Source organism: Eurytemora carolleeae, unplaced genomic scaffold, assembly GCF_000591075.1.
Source record: "Eurytemora carolleeae unplaced genomic scaffold, Eaff_2.0 scaffold483, whole genome shotgun sequence".
Taxonomy (NCBI): Eukaryota; Metazoa; Arthropoda; class Copepoda; order Calanoida; family Temoridae; genus Eurytemora; species Eurytemora carolleeae.
The window spans coordinates 25,669-48,004 of record NW_019396384.1 but is presented as its reverse complement, the minus strand read 5'-3'; the positions used below and the strand labels follow the sequence as shown (position 1 = coordinate 48,004).

Here is a 22,336-nt window from a genome sequence, read left to right as displayed (position 1 = left end):
TGCATGAGATTAGAGCTACCATTGCATGAATGTAAAATTCTATGCTAATCAAATCAAACATGGTTTTAACCATTTTAACAAATAAAAATTAATTTTGTCTGAAAAATTCTACGTTCTTTAACTTCTATTTTCAATTATTATAAATCGATATTTTAATGTACCTAAATTTGAAAAGAAATATCGATTTTCAAATGTTTCGTGGAAAAATCGTCATTGGATTTTTTGTCATTCTAAATCATTATATTTAATAATGTATGTTATATCTTTTATATTAAATAGATCACATATTAAATTTTCACCAAGTTTTTTGATCCATTCTAATGATATTATTTTTATAAAGAAATTAATGGCAAAGGTCCCCAATGGCCCGGAAAGTTATTATTGTGTGGGAAAACTTGGTGGATTATTAATAATTATTTCAAGTTCTACCTTATTATGGTTTCTCCTGTATGCTACTTGTTAAATGTTGTTATTTCTTGACCTTCCTATTATCAATATCACTCATTATTGTATAAGACAAAGAGACTTATCACAAGTATTATTTTGCACAACTAGATAAGATCGTTCACCTCTTCAGTTATCTGTCTTTATGTTAATATTATCCTGAAGAAATATCAAGTCAAATATTTGCCATAATTCAAATCTTAAAAATGTATTAAGATATGAATTTTATCTTTGTAAGTTTTATAAGGCAAACATTTTTTTATTTCTTCATTTTTTATTAATTTTTTTTTTGTAACTATGTAGAGCATAAACATTTTTTCGTTAAAGTGGAAAATACATTATTTCTTCTGATACTTTCCTTTCCGACATATTCCTGAAAATCTGCGAAAAAGCACCAAAATATCGCGAAGGAGTTGAGTAAGGAGGAACCCACGGAAGCCAAGAGGTAATTTATAATTAATTCATGAAAGGTTTTTCTTCTCATACATTTTATTTCTTTAAAAGTTATAATTTTGTTCATATCTTACAATATGCCGATATTTTAAATGACATTAAATACAAACTCTAACACAAATAGTAATTTCCAATATTGCTGAGAACTAGATTAAATCAATGTATTGGATCCAAACCATCTTTTAGTTGTTAAATATTAGAGAAGCGCGTTATTTTAGATCAAGAAGTTTGATTTAAAAAAAATATGTAATACACGTTTCTGGTTTCATTTGGTAGTAAATACAAAGCAAATTAAGAATTAAAAAATTTCTTTGAACTGCATAACTTTCTGAACATTGTAAACTATATAGTAAAGTTTTTTTCTTTGTTCAATATTTTTAAGGAAGAATATTTTCTCTTATTTTTCTTATGGTTCATTTACTTTAGGTCCTCGAGCTAAGGGCCAACACAGCGCCCCTAGAGGTGGTCCACCAAGATCCTGGACCAACGACGATCTAACAAAGGCCCTTGAGATGGTTTGGAACAAACGGATGACGACATCTCAGGCTAGCCGTGTGTTTGGTATACCTTACAACTCATTGTTGATGTATGTACGGGGAAAGTATGGGAAATCTCTGAGGTTGGATGTACTTAAGAAAAATACTCCGGCAGCAAATGATAATTTGAATACGATCGGTAACAGTAGGTCTACACCCAAAGAGAAGGGCGTCAAAAAAGAAGAGAAGGATAAAGCACGTAAACCTAGTCATGATGGATTTCCCCTCTTCCCCTTTGATTCTCAAGGAATGAACCCATTTGGTGGAAACATGCTTTCCTTCCCTCCTCTAGGCGAGCCATTGGGGTTGTTTGGTCTCCCTAACACCGAGTTTAGGATCAAGGATCTCATGCAAAGCATGCAGAACCTTCAGAGTCAACATATTGCAGAGACAGAGAAAATCAAAGAGGACTTATTCTCCGATTCTAAGGAGAACCACGACAACAATAAGAACGAGACTAACCTTCCCATGGGCCTGGCTTCTCTTCTCATGAAAGCAAAGGAGTTTCAGAACCAACAAGAGGCTGTGGAACCAAAGAACTCAGAGAAGGACGAAGATGATGAAGAAGAAGACATGGAGTCGGAGAACTCGGAAATTCCGCAGATTGCTATTAAGCCGGTTGAGGTTTCTCCCTCCCCTCTGTGTCCCTCAAACCCCCGGGATATGAAACTCCCCGCTCCCTCCGCCAGCGAAATATCAGCTCAGTAGAACAATACTCCATGAAGGAAGGATAGAAAGATATATATATACATATTGTCGCAAACCTGGGACTATACATTCCATACAATACATTCCGATTTTTAGTACTTGCCGATAACTTGGCTTCACATACGTGTTGAACCCGGTGGTACAGCTATTTTTAAAATGTAGCTGTATCACGGTTTTATTTAGTTGCTGTGACATACATATTTAGCTTTTGGTAGAAAGTGCACATCAGTAGAACAGACTATGTATACTCTTTACAATTTAGGGCATTTCTTTTTCCGAAGGCTGTTTAGTTTTAGGTTATTCATTCTTCACAAATTACTACTATGTAACTGAGAACTCTTGACGTAGCCTGGTAGGTCAGCACAGTTTTTCTTCATAACAGGGTTCACTTTTGTAACACCACGTGAGTTTCAGATCAGGTTACATCAACAGTTCTCGATATGATTAAAATGATGTATTTAAACTTAAAGTTTGGGCATAAACAAGAGATTTGTTAAGCTTAAACCTAAGTTATGTGCCTGTATGTATTGGTTATAAACTCGTATCACTTTGTTTAATTACAGCTTTTTTGTTTAATGCTCGAATCGTTTACTTGTGATAAACTTGCGTTGAACATGAATATGTGCTGAATGTTATTTTATTGTAATTGATATTGGCCTGAATTCATATTTACTTTGGCCTATATCTCGGTGACCAAATTCATATCGCTGTAAGCAACATTGGCATTAAAAAGACGTTTAAGACTTTATCCCAAGTCTCTAAATTTTAGTAAATATTCATGTTGTATGTTGTGACGTTATTTAATTTTAATTTTAAAATATGAGAGTATTAATATTCCAGCACTGGGAGAACTGAACAGTTTACCCTGCTGCAACAGTCCTAACATTTAGCAGCTTTTTTTCAATCTTTATATTCGAGATGGAAATCATTAGGTTTCCATAAACGGGAATGACCCTCGCAATCTTGAAGTATATTGACCAATATATATTGCCCAATAGCTTATATGAATATATATGCTTTGAACTTTTCTAACATGGCTTCCATTTTCCTCTTCCCAAAACTTCTTCTATCTTCCTGTTGTCTTCTGTAAATCTTCCATTTTAAAATCTTCCATCAAAGATTAAAGAGAATACCGCTTTCGAGATTATTTGTAAATACTTAGAAAACCATTACAATACTTATATATTAGCCATATCAAGATTTAAATTTTTGCAAACATTGAAATTCTAATTTTCCATATTCTACAATAGCCATTTCTAATACAATAGTTTACATAGAGTGTAAAGAATAGGATATATGGAACAGCTACGTAAATAGATTTATTTACTTGTTTTTAAAAACACTTATTTACAATAGATTAATTAAAAGTGCCTTTTCTCTTCACTTTCTTAACTATTTCAAACATCTCTCGAATTCAAACGACTAAATTCAAAGTTAAGATCAGTGGTGACACCTTTTGAGCTCTTGAATAGCTCCAGTTTTCACGCAATCTATTGTCAGCACCAAGTTCCTGACTGCCACAGGGGTGATGTAGGATCAGTATTTCTGCCTCACCCAGTATACCTATTTTTTGAAATAATGCTACAAACCTATACTCCGGCCACAGCTTATCCATATATCCTTTTTTTACACCTTTCAACAGAGGTTTAATTTACAATCTAAACTGGGTCTGCTAAAGTAATCCAAACTCCAGATTGTGGATTTTTTTTACCTCTGGGGGAAGTTGTTTGGAGAGTGCAACTTGAATCCGATCCAATGATACAACAACAAACAATAGTGCGTTACAAAACCGGTTTAAATACAATAATACAACTTTACTTTAAACATTAGTAAAATTGGTATTAAAAAATCATTTAATTATTGCATTTTCTTCAAAAAAAAATTAATTTCGATGGAAACTCCGTTTATCCCTGGTGTCGGCCTAAATATAGGCTTCAAGTGTTTTTTTACTTCTCCAACTTCATTCTTTAATTAAGTAAAATCAACAATAAAAAAAACATATAAAGGTTCAAAGCGTTTTTGACTACATCCCCTCATTTTATTTGGTATTTTCATGTGTTGAATATTTGTTCATTCAAAACAAAAAATACCATATTTGTGACAATCAATGTTTTAAATATGAATATTTGAAAGGCCTTTCAAAGCTGTTGGCGTTGATCCGTTTGTTCTGTGATTTCTTTTCTTTTTAATATTTTCAATCTTTGTGCCGACACAACTCATATTTAGTATATATATCCCCTATATTTAACCTTATCAAATAATGAAATGGATTTTTAAAGTTTTATTTTTTGTGTTAATTAATTAATTTACTATTTATCTATGAATCACGAAAATATTGTCTAAAAACTATTCTGTTTAATTGCACGAAATAATATTTATCCTAGAAATATTTTGTTCTTTATCCAGGCATACTCACTATATAGGCTTGAATTAGGCTCCGGTGAGTTTTCCCCCTGTTTTTTTTACAATTTGGAAACAATTAAATACTTTATAATTGTGCAATACAATGACTAGAAATTGAAAGAATTTTGTAAAGAATAAAGGTTTTAGTGCAATTTAACATTAGTCATTTTTCGGCATTAATTGAGTCTTAAACATCACCTTTGCCTTCCAAATTTAGATCTCGTTGTAAAAATCATTCCATCGTTCTTTTTTTTCAGTATTACTTTCGGGCATTTTGGAAAACACACCAAAAATGTAATGTAGTTTATAAGTAAAAACTAAATTAAATGGCATAATTATGTGTAAACTTACTTTGTTTCAAGTGTGTAGCTGTTGTGCCATTTTTGGTGTAAAAGAGATTTAAAAAACTATCAGTAAAATAAAAATTTTCTTGAAATCAATATTTGAAATTATAAACATTTAAATTTTGAAAATCTTTGATAATCTCCAATTTTCTTTTATCGGACAAAACAGATTTCTTTTCACGTAAACTCATTTGTAAATCTCTCTTTTTACTATAGCACTTATTTTGATAATACTAATGTAATTAATATTAAATATTATAATATTGATTATGTTTTTGATTATGGATAATTTTGATTAAATATATAATGTATAATGTATATATGTATAGGTATAGAATGAAAACTTAAATGTTCGACTTCGATGCAATAAACATGTTAAAATACGATGTTTTTTCTTATTTATTTTTTATGTAAACTTTATACTGTCTAACGCAACTTTACCTATGTTATTCATCAAACCTTAATTTGCGAATAATAATAAATGGGTTTCTGGATAAAATTCTTAGAAAAAGCAATCCAAAAGATCAATAGATATGTTTGCCACCAATGGTCTCTTCAATATTAATGTTGGGATGGTTATAAAGGTAAGAGATGTAAGATAAGAATAAGAGTGAAAAATATAACCCAGATTTGAGTTTCATTTGAAAAATAACAATTTATTTTAGTGTATTAATGATAATACTCATGGTTGGCATATGCAAGGTAAGAAATTTTGCACTGGTAAGTCGGAAAAGTTTATATCCAAATTCTGAGTGTTCCTGGAAAACGTTGTTTTGAAAACAATGAAATCTATTGGATCTTTTTCCCTTGGATTTCTCGGATATTAAACACTGTGTTGTTGTTGTAAAGGTTTGTTTTTATCATAAGTTTGTGTTTGGCTTGAATTGTATCATGACCTAATACTTGTTTATTATTAACTTGTTATTCTATGCGAATACATTAAACAAACTTTACCCGCCAACACCAAAATGTTTATGGTAAAATACTGCTATTATTTGACAAGTTTATTTAAAGGAGACTTAATTTTATTCTTCATGAAAGAGAGTTTTAACCCTATGTAAGTTTTTAATAAAAAGGGATAATCTACAAGAATAGATATAATTGCGAAATATATTTAGACAGTTTGAAGGTTTGCATGTTTGCGCCTTCTATCATAATACATGATCCACTAAACTAAACCTGTTAAAGAAATTTGTGTAGAAGTGTCCAATAAAATACTAACTTTTATACTTTTATACTTTTATAGCTGTGTATCATACAATAGTAATGTTTTTATGAAATAAACACCTGGAAAAATTTAAGTCGCTGTAAAAAAGATTAAAAAGATTTTGTTATTTTTGTCCTTTGCATGAATTTTACTCAACTTCTTCTTTGCATGTAGGGTGTGGTCTTCTTGTTTCTGTCTTAAGATAGAGAATATATTTTTAATACTGATTCCTGTATAGGTCCAACCAAGGCTGGTCTTGAGTATCAACGAATTTCTATTGACCGCAGCAAACTATCCGAAGACGAAGCTTTTGAGCACGCAATCGACATGATCAGCAGCCGACAGATGGGGTTCAGAAAGGCCGCGGATTTCTTCCAAGTTTCGAAATGGAAGTTGTATAAAACTGCACGTAAGCGTGGGATCTACGCTGAAATTAAGAAACAGAACCAAGCACACGTAAGATTTGTATTATACATCTTTTTTAAAATTTTAACAAATCCTGTTCCAAATGAATAATTACCTTCTATATATAAATTTGGCTTGTCTGTCTGTTTGTTTGTTTGTTTGTTTGCTTGTTTGAATCCAATAAATGTCAAAACGGCTGAACCGATCGGGCCCAATTTTTTTGTGGGACATCACGTGACCACAGGGAAGGTTTATGAATGATAAACATGAAAAAAATGTGTTTTAAAGGTTTTTAATTTTGTAAAAAAAAAAAAAATTCTTGAAAATCCGCGAATTTTTTTTAAAAATCCGCAAAATTTTTTTCTTCTTTGTTTTAAAATGTAAACAAAAAGAACATGTTCACAATTTAAATAGAAGATGGGTACGAAGCGCCCTAAAAGCCTAGAAAGAAGGGCGCGAAGCGCCTTGAATTTCTAGTTTCTCTAAATTATTCGTTCGGACAAATCTTTACAGCCAGAAATATAATTTATTAGTTAGTAGAAGAACGGAAAATATGCCAGTTTTCTTTTCGTGAATGTGTTTACAAGTTCATAGATACTTTTTCGAAAAATCACGTCAACGTCGATTACTACTAGGAATTGGTTAAAAAATCAGCCAATTTTTATAAGTGCAGCTTTAAACTTTTGGAGGAAATAAGTAAAGGACTTTCCACAAAGATTAAGATTTCAATAGTTAACCAATTCTTTTAGTCTATTTTACTGCTGCTTCATCATTTTATAACTAATTTTTTACATCATATTACTTTACTCAATTTAGAGAACATAATTCAATCTTTAGATTTGAATATTTTATTAGTTCCATTCCGTTCTTAAAGTCTCCAAACATGGCATGTTTGAAAAATAATCTTTCAGCCTTCTAAACAATATCATTTGTTCAGGCGCTGTCTAAGGTTCCAACCAACGTCCAGCACTTCGCAGAGCTCGGGGTGTACAAGCAGATGAGGAAGAAGGAGGAGAAGGATATGAAGGAGATGTTTCCACATCTCCCAAGGAACCTTGCAACTTTCAAACTGGTAAGTGATAAAGCTCACTTATTTATTGTATTTGAATCTGGTCTGTGATTTTTTATGCTTATTATTTTATTTAAATAAAAAATAAAATGGTTTTTTCTTTTTTAATTTGTCAATCAATTAAGTAAAATAACAAAAATTAAAACAAATTTGTGTTATATATGAAGTATTATAATGTATTTTTTTTCAGGAGGAAGATCAAAAAATCTACAAAAGTTTCCCTGTTATGCACTCTAATATCAACAACAACAACAACAACAACAACAATAACAACAACAATTACAACAACAACATGCCAGTAAAGCTCAGCTATGAAAACAGAGAGAACATGAATTTTGAGAAAAGATATCAAGAACCATTGAAACCTTTTATCCCAATCCAGAATCATTTAGAGATACAGACCTATGACAAGGGTCCCCTCCCCCTTCCTTTTCCTTCTCCATACTCGGGAATTAACAAGTACTCAAATATCCATGATGAGCCGATCAAGCTCGTGAAGCAAGATCGACGCCTTGACATCGATGAGGATGATGACGAAGATCGTCTACTGGTGATTGCTCGATCTAATGAGGAGGATTCTGATCATGGCTCTTCAGATAGAGCAGACGATTCGGTTTAAATGATTACTGCAGAATTATTTTGGAAGTTTTTCATAATATTGAGTGTTTAAACCTCATATATTTATAGATATGTCCCAGGGTACCTGTCCAATACTCAGATCAAGGTTTTGATCCATGCTCCGGATATTTATCAGATCAGAGCTGAAAACTTTAGAATGGTGGATATCGGGATTAATGCTTAATCCACTCTTTTTCTTAATCTCGAGATTAAATATTGCTTGTTCTCCTCTCATTTTTAATCTCCAGATTAATTATCCGATCAGGATTAAGGATATCCCATTCTAAAGTTTTCAGCTCAGTAATCTGATCATATTTAATCCTTTGTTTTGTAAATTATCTTGTCCGCACTATTTACATTAGTACACGCGGATTAAGAATGTTATTTGAATCTCAATTAATTAAGAAATGTTCAGCGCAACTTAAAATAATGTAACATGGGTGGATACTAAATGTATTGCCCTAATGCCTATGTATATTTGTATATAAGCCCTGAATATTCTCTGAATTAAGCTAATATCTTACCGTCACCGACAGTTTGATACCAACAAATCTTCCGTTGAAAGTCGTCTTCCGTAAATTAAAATTGTTAATGCTATTTGTTGCTAAAATCCTAATCAGTGTCTTCCATCATAAATTCTAAATTAAAAATGACCTGTTGTTAAAGATCACAAAAATTACACCATAATAATTCAATTTTATTAAAAAAATTTTAATATAAACATGAAATCAAATTAAATCTACTCTTACCTATACTACTTTGGATTTTAGCCATTTATTGCCATAGTATGTGTAGTCAATAACTTTGGGGTCCCAGGTTCGAAAACTTTCTTAATTATCCAACTAAGATGATACTTTCTCACAAATGGACCCGGTTCCTTGGGTTAAGAGAATGTTCTTGGTTCTTGGGACCTCATCCTTACTTATACCTAGTCATTGCTAGCTAGTTACATCCCTTCCTAGTTCAATGTTTTCTTCTAGTTTATTTTTAATGGTTTGCTGCGACTTGCGAGTGTGCATGGATTTTTTGGGTGCATTTTAAGATTTACCTAACGCGGAATTAATAGTTTTTTCCTGAAAAAAAAATTATAAAAAAGTATCTGTGATCTAAATTAAACAGGATGAAACCATTTTTCGCGTACCTATGTAGATGTTTTGCTCATTGGTTGTTTAAATTTTTATTTTGTCATAATTTTTAACCTAAATAGACAATTAAATTCACTTGCATTACATTTTTTTCGATTGCAAAATGCTTTAAAAAGAGAACTAGAGAAAGAGTGCATTGTTGAGTTAAGCGGTTTACTTTTAAATTAACCTAGCCATCTTAATATGTGTTATTATTCTTTACAATCATTAATAAATGTTACGTATAGAAAATGCATGATGAACCCTTACCTTAAAATAAAATGTGAAAAAATTTTAGAGAACCGACTTTTCTTACATTTTATACTGATCATACTGTTCACTTTACAAATGTATAGGGAAACCCATAAAACTGTGGGATAGTAAAACGTCATTTAAAGTACCTTAATTGTATTTGATGTTGTTATAAAGCAAATTTTTTCACCTGTAGATTGAAATTCCGCTAAATTAAGTGAAATGCTCGATTTCATGTTCAGAAAACCCATAAAAAAAAATATTTCTGGGTCCGTAAATATTCTTTTCTTATTGGTAAAAAATACTTTCTCCATGGTTGTATTTCCTGCGGAAAGAACCTATTAAAATACTTTTTAATTACAGATACATGGACAGGGAGTCCCACTAAAAATTACATTTGCTACAGCTTCGGTGTGTATTTCAATACAATGAAGACGACTTTTCTATTTAAGTTTTGAATTCTATTTCTAACAAGTTTTTTCAAATAACAAGTTAACAGGTAAACAAAGAGAAACTGTTAATTAACAGCTTCTTTTTGTTTCCATGTTTATGTGTCTCCAAGCTGCTTAACCTTGGTAGAAATTAAAAATTCTAATCGAAAGTCGTATTGTTATATACGACGACGACTGTAGGAAGCTCAAGAATCTCTAACGGCTATGTAAGGGCAAACATGTAAAAGACGGTTGAACGACTTTTGAGCTTTTCAGAACACATCTTGCTTCGGAAAGCTCAAATAAGTGTGCAACTTTTTTGATGCAAATTCTGGATTCACCGACAAAAGGTCAAACGACACAGGGTCAATTGACAAAGGGTCAAACGACAAAGGGTCAAACCACAAAAGGTCAAAATGATAAAAATATTTTTTTGATTTGAATCATAGGAAACTTGCAACCCTCCTATCAATTTTGTACATGGATCTTATATGTTAGACATGGATATAATTGACCATGTGGCCGCAGCGCTCGGCCCAGAAAGTGTCTTAACCTAACCTAACCCTAAATAATAATAAATAAATACTAACTGTAACAGATGTCAAAATTTTAAAAAAAAATTGCCCCTTTGTCGCATTTTTTGACCCTATGTCGTTTTACCCTTTGTCGCGCTTTTGACCCTTTGTCGCGCTTTTGACCCTTTGTCGTTTGACCCAGTGTCGTTTGACCCTTTGTCGTTTGACCCTGTGTCGTTTGACCCTGTGTCGTTTGACACTTTGTCGGTGAACCAAATTTTGTTAAGCCATCAAAGTTTGCTCTCAATTTACATGTCTAGTAATTAGGATACCGGAGGTTTATTATTATAAAAAAGTCAGAAATCCTCGATACAATTGTTATTAAAGTATTAATTATTTTGTTGGAAAATTAATGCTGAATTCGAAACCTATTTGAAAAGTTGAAAATTGAATGAGTAAAATCATGCACAAGACTCACCAAAAACGTTTAAAGAGGAAAAAGGCAGGTTTTAGGGAAAGTTAAAAACAAAAACAAGAAAAAACGGCCTTTAGAATCGATTCCAACAGGTTGACTTTCGACAAAATTTATAACTGTAAAAAAATCATACATACGATTTTAGGAATTGTGCAAAGATACAAAAAAACTTTCGTTAAAATAGTGCACTGTTACATCGAATTAAACATCTATTCATAGCAATGTCTTAACAATCATGACGACAAGTATTCATTTTGGACAAATTAATTTGACTGCTTTCTTTCAGAATACCGCAGTAGTTCAGGGTTCTGTGGAATATGTCAGAAACTAGTATCTAACAGAACAAACCATAGGTTTGTTCACTCTCCAGTAAGTAAAACTTCAAAGTTTAAAGAAAAACTCTTTACAAATATACATGGATAATGGACATTGCACGAGCCAAATCTTACACATCAAATACTGATAAAAATGACTATCTGAATTTTAGATTTGGGTTTCTACAGAACCAATCATTTTAAAGAACAAACACGACTTTTTCTGCAGAGTGAAAAAATAAATCTGAACTGTACAGCAGAACACTGCTTTAAGACACAAACTTAAGACTCATGGGCACGGGTAACCTCACAAACTTAAGACTCATGGGCACGGGTAACCTCACAAACTTAAGACTCATGGGCACGGGTAACCTCACAAACTTAAGACTCATGGGCACGGGTAACCTCACAAACTTAAGACTCATGGGCACGGGTAGACTCATGGGCTCATGGGCACGGGTAACCTCACAAACTTAAGACTCATGGGCACGGGTAACCTCACAAACTTAAGACTCATGGGCACGGGTAACCTCACAAACTTAAGACTCATGGGCACGGGTAACCTCACAAACTTAAGACTCATGGGCACAGGTAACCTCACAAACTTAAGACTCATGGGCACGGGTAACCTCACAAACTTAAGACTCATGGGCACGGGTAACCTCACAAACTTAAGACTCATGGGCACGGGTAACCTCACAAACTTAAGCCTCATGGGCACGGGTAACCTCACAAACTTAAGACTCATGGGCACGGGTAACCTCACAAACTTAAGACTCATGGGCACGGGTAACCTCACAAACTTAAGACTCATGGGCACGGGTAACCTTATTATGTGCACAGACAATGCGTCGGATGCTTCTGCTAGTTTGACATAATTCTTTCCAATTTTGATCTTTTCGAACAATATCCTAAGTAGTTTTTAAAAATGATGACGACAATTTTAACATTTTTTTTTTTGGAGCCATTTTTCAGTAAAAATCTGTGTTTCAGTTACGTTAATACTATATTTACTTCTATACTATATTTACTACAGTAAAGGTCGTTTTTTCAGCTAAATGAAGTTTACTTTCCAGGGTAGTTTATTTCTATGAACAGTCTGCAGCATATCTCAGCATGATTATTAAGATAAAACAATTCTATATTATTTTATACATAGACAATACATAATTTATATATCTTTGATTCAAATAATCTTCCTGACTTAATGACTTTTAAAGGTCCAAGACGAGATTTTAAAGGTTATCATTTAATCCAATTATCATATTTTTTGTTCAGAGCAAATTTTGTTGTATGATTTGTGGGTTCAAGTATAGCAGAAAAGACACTTTAAAGGTAAACATTAAGATACAGGGTTGCCCACAAAGGATGAGACTTAAAAGACCTTTCCAAGATTTAATTAAGTATTCTGACTATAATCCCATGACTATAGTCTTTTAATAGTCTTTATAGGCAGAGAAAGAAACCTACAAATTTTCAGCAGCAGGGAATCCTAAATATAGAAACAGACAGTGTTAATATATTACGGTCGTCTCTGGAGTATCATCCTTTGTGCGTAACCCTGTATTTAAAATAAACCCATATATTACACAATTGAGGTTGAAGTACTTTCTATGGCTAAACTTATTTCATCGTTTAAAAAACAGGTTACCTCAACAAATTTAGATGGAGAAATTAACAACTAAAATAGTAAAATTCAGGACGAAATTTATAAGATTCCGAAAGTTGAGCTAAAACAAGAATCGTATTGTTTCAGAAAGTATTGGTGCTTAAGGGGCAATGCTCAGTAAGATTGGATCAGTTCCAAAAATTGTTGTATTATCAAATTTTTATATTGTTGTACTAAAAGTGTTGTACAGTGGTAGGTGATTTTATCAATACAATGAAGACGACTTTTGATTTTTATTTAAATCAAGCTCTTCAACAACATTGGTACACTTAAACATAGAATTCAGAAGAAGCTTTCCATTAAAAAAGCTTCTCTTTGATTACTTGTAAACTAGTAATTAAAAAAAGGGTATTAACAATTAAAACTTAAATAAAAAATCGTTGTATTGATATTATCGGTTATTTTTAAAATTTGAAATTTGTGAACAATCTCTTCAAGTATAACTGCTTTTGCTCTAAAAGTCTTATGTTATAGAGAGAGCCAAAATTTATTTCCCACTATACCTTTCAGTTTTTGAAAATGCAGTTACCGATATGGTCAAAAATGCAACTTTTGAATCATCGATGATATAGATAAGGAGTCGTTATAAATCGATGATGGTATCCTGTAAGTTCGAAAAGGCAAATACCGTCATATTTCATTAAGATGAGATTTAAACTCTTTGAAATTCTCTTGAAACTTTTTTTGTTTGTTTAGGATCATATTCGGGGGAAGCATGGACTGTGTCAGATCAAACAAATTAATAATTTTATTAGAATAATTCATTTTAAATGATATATTTATATTTTTTAAAAGAAACAATTATCCGTAAATATACAGAGTGTCCCACGAAAAATTACAGTGTTTGAATAGTTTTGAATGTCTTCTTCCATAATCAGTATTACATATTAAAGACGTTTTGCTTTTAATTTTGATTTAAACAAATGTTTTACTTAAAATTTATATATGTTTAACTTTGAAATCAATTTTACTATAACGTGTCATATAATATTTCTATTACTCTCTTTGGTATTAAACAACTTTACAAATTAAGGAAGAAGACATTTAAAACTATTTACCTACTGTCATTTTTCGTGGGACACCCTGTAGGTAAGGATCATCGTGTTAGAAAAGTTTATTGAAAACATTTAAAGAATATCTCTATGGGTCTGGAAAAATGGTTATTTGGCAAATGTTTATTTTCTGAGAACTAGGTGAAAAATGTGATCCTAACTATTGAACAATTTGAATCAAAATTTGTGATAAGTAAATTGTAAATCCAGAAAACATTGAAGTTCGTATATATTTATATTTTGGTGCAAACAAAAATTAATCTTAATCATTATAAATCATTATTTTTTACAAACATATGTACAATACGCATATCTTGAATTATGTCAGTGTAAATATTTAACAAAGAGTGGATATACTTGAATGTCGTCTTTCATTTTGTTAATGTAACCCATATTAATAAAATCATTTCTCTAGGACTAATTATTAAAATTTTATTGCAGAAAATGAAAGATTTTCTATCTAAAGTAAGTAATTTGGCATGAAAGATTGGAAAAAAGTTTATGTGATTTAGTAACACTTTCAAAATCCAATAACATTCGTACAAATTCTAATAAGATTTTTTTAAATTGATAAAATTCTAGTAAATACATTCCCGAACGAGGACGTGACTGTTTTTTGTTCAGTGGATAATAGTTTTTTTTTTAATACTTGAGTTCCACCAGAATGACGAATTTATGTTCCGCGAATCTAAAAAAATAGTAATATAATACATTTCTAAACAGATAAAACAGTTTCTCTAAATATTTACCTTTTTCTCTGCGTAAGGATCTTTTGTGTATTTGTGGAGTTTTGGTTTATAGAATCTAAACATATTTGAATTATAATGAATTATTCAGTACTGTTTTAATTGTTTTTACCTTGCTACTATATTTTTTGTCTAAGGATATCCCCTGTACTCCTTTAAGTAAATTTCCTACCTTGTTTCAGTAGTAGAAAAGGTACAAGGGCGGCTAGGATCGAACCTTAAAAAGAAAATACATAATTTTTACAAAGGGGTTATTGTTGTTAGAGAAACAAACTCAGATTTTAAAAAACCTTATATCTTTGCAGCTCGATGTCATAGACCCTAATTATTTAAAACTATGAATTCTGTTAGATCAAATATACTCTAAGTTTGAAATATCAAAGGTCTAGACAATCAGGTTAAAAAGATTGGGGTTTAGAAAGTTTTCGTTTGTGGCAAAAAATCAACTCCTATTTTCTGATATTGAATTTGAAAGCTATGATTAAAGAAAGAGATTATTGCCCTATAGTTTAGCTAGCTCAATTCCTTCCCATTTCACTTTAACCAGTATTTAAACTTATAACCGTGCCCAAACTACTTTTTATCAGTGTACATTCTTAATACGATATATAAATTTTTATTAAAACCTTGAAATAAAAAATTAGAAAACAATCATTTTCATTTTCATTTATTTTTAATCTTGATTCACTGGATATTCGTAATTATTGAATATAAATTACTCTGTATATTAATGTGATATATGCAACCATATGAATATCATGACAACAATCGGAAATTTTCTTATATACTCCGCCAGGAGTCCTGAAAATAATCCTAACATAAACATACATAAACAACATGAAACGTTTACAAACATTGACTGTACCATGCCCAAATATGCAAAAACTGGTAAACTTTTCATTTTGTTTAATTGATAGTTAAATGTGTAATCAAAATCGAAATCATTGGTAAAATTAGTTTGCTTAGAAAAAAAGTTCATAAACATGTTAATTAACATTTGTGAAATTATTTACTCCCAGTTGATTGAATAGCTAACTGTTAACTCCAGAAGTATATGACCGACATCTAGACAGCTATAGAGCAAGCTGTACAGTACAAACACTATAGGAGCCATATCGCGACAGTACACCAAATGAATAATCCCCGTGTACCGAGTATACTATAGAGCAAGCTGTACAGTACAAACACTATAGAAGCCATATCGTGACAGTACACCAAATGAATAATCCCCGTATATGGTGTATGCTATAGAGCAAGCTGTACAGTACAAACACTATAGAAGCCATATCGCGACAGTACACCAAATGAATAATCCCCGTATATGGTGTATGCTATAGTGAGATTCAAGAAATATGTAGTTCTTTGGCGAGATAAATGTTGTAGTTTTGAAGAAGTTAAATTAGTATTTCTTCTGACAATGCAAAAACTGTTTAATTACTTGATTCCATTTGGTTTATTTACCTGAGCCAAACTTTGTCTCCTTTCTCGTTTATATACCAGGCAGTGTGTAAAGCATCTCCAGTCTTTAACAGGTGTTTAATTATGTATGGTAGTAACCAGAAAACAATGGCCTTACATTGCTTTGTTTAAGCTTAAACCTGGAACTTTTGTGTTCGATATCCACTGTGGACCCTTCATTTAAGTTATTCCTCGCCTAATCAACCCTTTGCTGGGTACGATATTCATGCTGGGATAACGAATAAAGATAAAATCTACACAACACAGGAGTTCCCAGCTCAGGGTGTAAGACAAGAAATCAAATTAAATAACAAAATTCTTAGTTACGTTTCGGTATTATAAAATGAAAACGGCTGCAGCAGAAATAATAATTTTCATCAAAAGCGCATCTAAGGTCGCCATCTCTATAGAATCTGTACCACTTATATATTTGCACACATTTTAAGGATATTCACCTCGTTCTGCATAACGTATTTTTTTGAGGAAATCTCGTTGTTTCTTTTCTCTGCAGAACGTGTTGTAAACACTAAAATAGTTGTTGCACTTAAAAAAATAATATCTATCTCAAAGATGATTTTTTTTTTATTCTTTTTACAAATCTTGTAGTAACTTTATATTTTAGAAATAAATCGGCCTCTTCTATGAGGGAATTGGTAACCAAGAACCATCAATATATAAACTTTGCTTCTCTGTCTGTTTGGGTGTAACTGTTTGTTTGTTTCTATCCAATAAACGTCAAAACGGCTGAACCGATTGGACCCAAATTTGTTGTGGGACCTCACGTGACCCCAATTTAAAAAAATTGCCTCGAACAAAATTATATTTTTGAAAGTTTTGAAAATGCACGAACTTTTTTTGATAAATGTTCACAATTAAAATAGAAGATGAGTGCAAAGCGCCCTAAAAGTCAAGTATATTCTCACAAAGCTGTCTGCTGTACATGTTCGCATAGAATATGTTAATTTGTAAATCCACAGTAAAAGTATTGTGAGTAATTATTTATTTAATCTATTTTCATATAATTAGTAAATTCCTAAATTGATTAATCTCACTTTACCTGGAAGCCCCGGTATCCTGTAAACATCTGATCTAATTCGATCTTCAGAATACGAACTTCTTGGTCTGCTCATTGTGCGAGACATTCTGAAAAGGAATTGAGTCTTTGTCACAAACTCTTATTTTCAAATACCTACATCTTTGCAACCCTTTGTCGAAGACCTTAGATATTTCAAACTATGAAATCTGGTAGAACAAATAGTATAAGTTTTAAATATTAAAGATTTACACCATTAGATTGAAAAGATATAGAGATTAGCAAATTTGAGTATGTGGCAAAAACTCAATTCCTTTGTAGAATATATAAAGTTTATCTGAAAACAAGGGCGTAACGGGGAGGGTACACATTGTACATGCCCCTCACCCTAAAAGTCCAATGCTTGATTTAAAAAGTTTATTGTTTTTTAGGGTTCGCATTGTTTGCAAGGGAGTGCACCCTAAAATATCGCACTAAAAGTGCATCACACTTAACCTGTCTCCTAAGACCATGACTGACTATATAAGAAATTTAAGATAGACTTGCTAAGGTCGTCGTTGCCCGTGAAATTTTTTAAAATCGATTTTTTAAAAAAAAAATCGATTTTTGAAAAAAATAAAACTTTTATATTTTTTGAATTTATTTGGCTATGTTACCCCCAGGGTATCCATTAGTACCGCCAAAAAATTTCAGCCCATTCGGTACAGCCGTTTGGCCAGCTTTATATCAACATACACATATATTAGCGAAGAGCTTCACTATATAAAAAATATTCAATACTTTGACTGAAATCACATGGAAAATTACATTTTAAGACACATTTGATTTATTTTTATTCAGAAATTTATTACTCTTTAACTTGCTCTACCTAAAATACCTTAAATTATTCTTGAAAAAATGTTTTCGGCTGGAAATGCAAAGTTGCATAATATTTTTTGACCGGAAAGCTACTGCTAGACCTTCACTCAATACCTATGTTTATCAAGGAAAACTAACTAAAAAAAATAATTTTTTTTAATAGTAATTTTTATAATTTATAGTAAACAATTAGACTGGTCTGTATGAACTTTATTTTTTTTTTAAAAATAAACTGGTTTGTGTGAACTAAAAAACTATAATGTATGGAGCATATATAAAATGAATAGATATGTAATATGTATGAGCTTATTGCAATACTTATGGTGCAATTAATTCATAATTTGGTTAGAATGAATCCCTTAGTTTAGGTATTTATTTATGAACTGCTTTATTTTTTTATAGTTTCAGTTAAAGATTTTATAGTCATGGAGATAAAAAGTTATGAGAATTAAATTGGGTTTTAAAAAGTAATGAACTTGATACTATGTATTCCAATATGCTACGTATGAACAGAATTAATACAGGTTTTGTATGAACTGAAAGATATTTCTGAGACCGTGTATTGTCTGGAATGAACAGCTCGCTACAACTGTTGGCTTGTGTTACAGGGCGCGAAAACGAACATTCCAAAAATAAGGGGCGGCAAGCTTTTCTATGGATAATATGGCGTTTTAAATAATGACTGAAAGTAAAGACGAAAGTTTACAACATTATTTGAAATACTTAAAGTCCATTTTTTTTCTCGTTCAAAGACTAGGGTACGTACAGAAATACCTTAAAGTCAGTTAATGTCAGGCCTAATTAAAGAAAAATAAAAAAACAAACTAAACAGACTTCTAAGAACACTTTCTGTTGTAAAAAAACACCAAAGAAATTATGAATTTTTTATTTTCCTTCTCTCAACAACAACATAAGTCAGGTAAGTGCAAGTTATCTGTAAATATACGTCTCTGAGATCTTCTGACACCCTAGGCATTTAACTATTCTGTTTTTTAGTTTATATTTTTTCTGGCTGGCTTCGCTTTGGAAATTTCCTAAACACAGTTTCACTGACTTGTAATTAGTTTCCATCTTGATTAATGTACTATTTATAGTTATAGTATATGTTATTGTACAGTGCACGGGTACTGGTACATACAGAATAAAGTTATTTATTGTACAGTGCACGGGTACTGGTACATTATACAGAATAAAGTTATTTATTGTACAGTGTACGGGTACTGGTACATACAGAATAAAGTTATTTATTGTACATTGCACGGGTACTGGTACATTATACAGAATATAGTTATTTATTGTACAGTGCACGGGTACTGGTACACTATACAGAATAAAGTTATTTATTGTACAGTGCACGGGTACTGGTACATTATACAGAATAAAGTTAATGTAAATTGTGATCGTGTTTGTAAAATTAAGTGTTATGAAACTAATGTCATAGTTATTTTCGTCAGTGTATATGTAGTGTAAAATTGTAAAATAGTTAGAATATTTACCGGTCCGTAAATACTACTTTTATCATCAGCACATAGTAGGCAGACAATTATTTAACATTCACCTCTAGTGAGTTCCATACACATACACTTCTAGGAGGTAATACACTTCTAGGGGTACATCCACTTCTAGCTTGGAGGTAATACACTTCTAGCTTGGCCGGAGGTAATACACTTCAAGGAGTTACATTTCCTTCAAGGAGTTAATACACTTCTAGGAGGTAATACACTTCTAGGAGGTAATACACTTCTAGGAGGTAATACACTTCTAGGAGGTAATTCACTTCTAGGAGTTAATACACTTCTAGTAGGTAATACACTTCAAGGAGGTAATACACTTCTAGGACGTAATACACTTCTAGAAGGTAATACACTTCTAGGAGGTAATACACTTCTAGGAGGTAATACACTTCTAGGAGGTAATACACTTCTAGGAGGTAATACACTTCTAGGGGGTAATACACTTCTAGGAGGTAATACACTTCTAGGAGTTAATACACTTCTAGGGGGTAATACACGTCTAGGAGGTAATACACTTCTAGGAGGTAATACACTTCTAGGAGGTAATACACTTCTAGGAGGTAATACATTTCTAGGAGGTAATACACTTCTAGAAGTTACATACACTTCTAGGATGTACTTACACTTCTAGGAAGTCCATACATCTTTAGGAGGTACACACATGTTTTGGAGTATGCACTTCTAGCAGAAGTTACATACACTTCTAGAATGTACATAATCTTTTAGGAGGTACATACTCTTTTAGGAGGTAAACACACTTCTAGGAGTTACATACACTTCTAGAAGGTGCATCACCTTCTATGAGGTACATACACTTCTTGGCGGTACATTCACTTCCATGAGTTACATACACTTCCATGAGTTACATACACTTCTAGGAGTTACATGCACTTCTAGAAGGTACATAACCTTCTAGGAGGTACATACACTTCAATTTGGTACACCATCTTCTAGGAGCTACATCCACTTCTAGGAGGTACATAATCTTCTAAGGGTTATACACAATTCTAGGAGATACATAGACTTCTAGAAGGTACATCATCTTCTAGACGGTACATCACCTTCTAGAAGGTACATCACCTTCTAGCGGGTACATACTCTTCTAAGGGTTATACACACTTCTAGGAGATACATCCACTTCTAGAAGGTACATCACCTTCTAGCGGGTACATACACTTCTAGGAGGTACATACACTTCTAGGAGGTAAATACACTTCTAGAAGGTACATCACCTTTTAGTAGGAACATACACTTTTATGAAGTACAGGCACTTATAAGAGTAAATAGATTTATAGTAAGTACATACTTTTCTCAGAGGTACTACACAAACTTCAAAGGGGTACTTACACTTCTATAGGGGGCATCTAAATAAGGTTGTGAAGCGAATGATTAGTGCTTTATAATAATTTTACCGACAAATAAAGATATTTTATTTATTCAATTTATCCAATATATATTCTTATCTAAAGAAAGAAAAAACATGAGAAAAGCTTAAAAAGCTTTAAATATCTGCTCCGCCCGCTCACCCCACCCCTCCATCCATCCACGAAGAAGGAACTGTATGAACTTGAGTGTGTTTTGTCTCATTTGCTTTCCTTTATCTATAAAGATACGTCTAATATATTATATATATATAGATATATATATACAAATACTAACTATAATATGTAAAACTTTTTTGACCTTGGGATCGAATGGGGGATGAGTATTTTATGTTCCCCTATATATGGCCGATTCAAATTTTTGTGGGACATTTAAGTTTAAAACTTAGAACTTTCTGATAAGCCAAAATTTAATCTAGATTTGGAATTTTAATTTTAACATTGAAGTTGAATTTGAAAAAATCTTTAGAATATTCGATATAATGATTACTGAGTAAGCTAAAATCGCTTAAAAGGGAATGATCGGAAAACGAAAAATGGGGACGAACAGGCAGATTACTTTTATAAAACGTTCCCTGCAGAGTCAGATTTTTTTTTTTTTTTTTTGGGGGGGGGTTACCCACAAAGGGTGAGATTGTAAAGAGGATCTAAAACTTTGAAATTAAATCTACTGCCTCAAATATCGTTTTATGTTTTATTTCAGTCTTATTATTTGTGGGTAACCCTGTAAATCAACTCTAAAACTAAGAATTTCTCTGAATGCATCATTACGCAACAGCTATGCACTTCGCAACAGTATCTCTGACGTAAAAGATGTGTTTTGCAAAAAAGACACTTTTACTTAATTCTTGTTTTTCTAGCTGCTTCGCGGGAGATTAGAAAACTGAAAGAAAAATTTCTAGTGGGAAAAAACTGGAACAGATATTTTCTCTACTCTTTGCCTGCTAAGTTATTTAAGAAGCGGTTCTCGGAAATTAGAGAACAAGCGGGTCCATAATAAACAATTTTGAATAAAATAAAAACAAAAACACAGCTGAGCCAGGTTTCCAATAACAATACACATTTTTGTGTATCGAAAATATACAATTAATTGCCGAGTTTTCAAAATGAATTTTTTTATATATTAGAGATTGTTATTTTACCAAGCATTTTCATTGCTTAAAGGGACAGTAAAAGAAAAATGAAAGGGGGTATAGGCTGAAAGCTAATCACTTTAGCTCTTGATCGCGACCCATGAAAGTCATATCTGATGTTCCTGTCTCGAGAAATTGTTATAAAACTGTGTCAAATATATACGAAAATTAATATATATACAATTTTGTATAA

The 22,336-nt window shown here is 31.9% G+C and overlaps 2 protein-coding genes across 6 annotated transcripts in view; one reads left to right on the top strand and one right to left on the bottom strand.

Annotated features, from left to right (window-relative positions):
- Positions 1–9,407, top strand: part of LOC111702150 (protein jim lovell) — a 31,580-nt gene extending 22,173 nt beyond the window's left edge. For 2 of the 5 annotated variants that reach the window (XM_023473729.1, XM_023473730.1), the window contains exon 5: positions 1,324–2,754. In XM_023473729.1, coding sequence (XP_023329497.1) covers positions 1,324–2,141 — 818 coding nt within the window. In that variant the 3' untranslated portion in view covers positions 2,142–2,754. Of the gene's footprint in view, positions 1–1,323; positions 2,755–6,333; positions 6,552–7,437; positions 7,573–7,759; positions 8,348–8,476 lie in introns of those variants that run through there. The other 3 variants (XM_023473734.1, XM_023473732.1, XM_023473731.1) reach the window with 3 other exon arrangements.
- A 5,224-nt stretch (positions 9,408–14,631) lies between these two features.
- On the bottom strand, positions 14,632–17,366 carry LOC111702166 (uncharacterized). The gene is made up of 6 exons (XM_023473758.1): positions 17,281–17,366; positions 16,679–16,749; positions 16,227–16,288; positions 14,938–14,982; positions 14,769–14,823; positions 14,632–14,707 (listed from the first exon to the last, which is right to left on the bottom strand). Exons 1-6 carry the CDS (start codon positions 17,363–17,365, stop codon positions 14,693–14,695), a joined length of 333 nt encoding a protein of 110 aa, XP_023329526.1. The 5' UTR covers position 17,366; the 3' UTR covers positions 14,632–14,692.
- Positions 17,367–22,336: the final 4,970 nt, after the last annotated feature.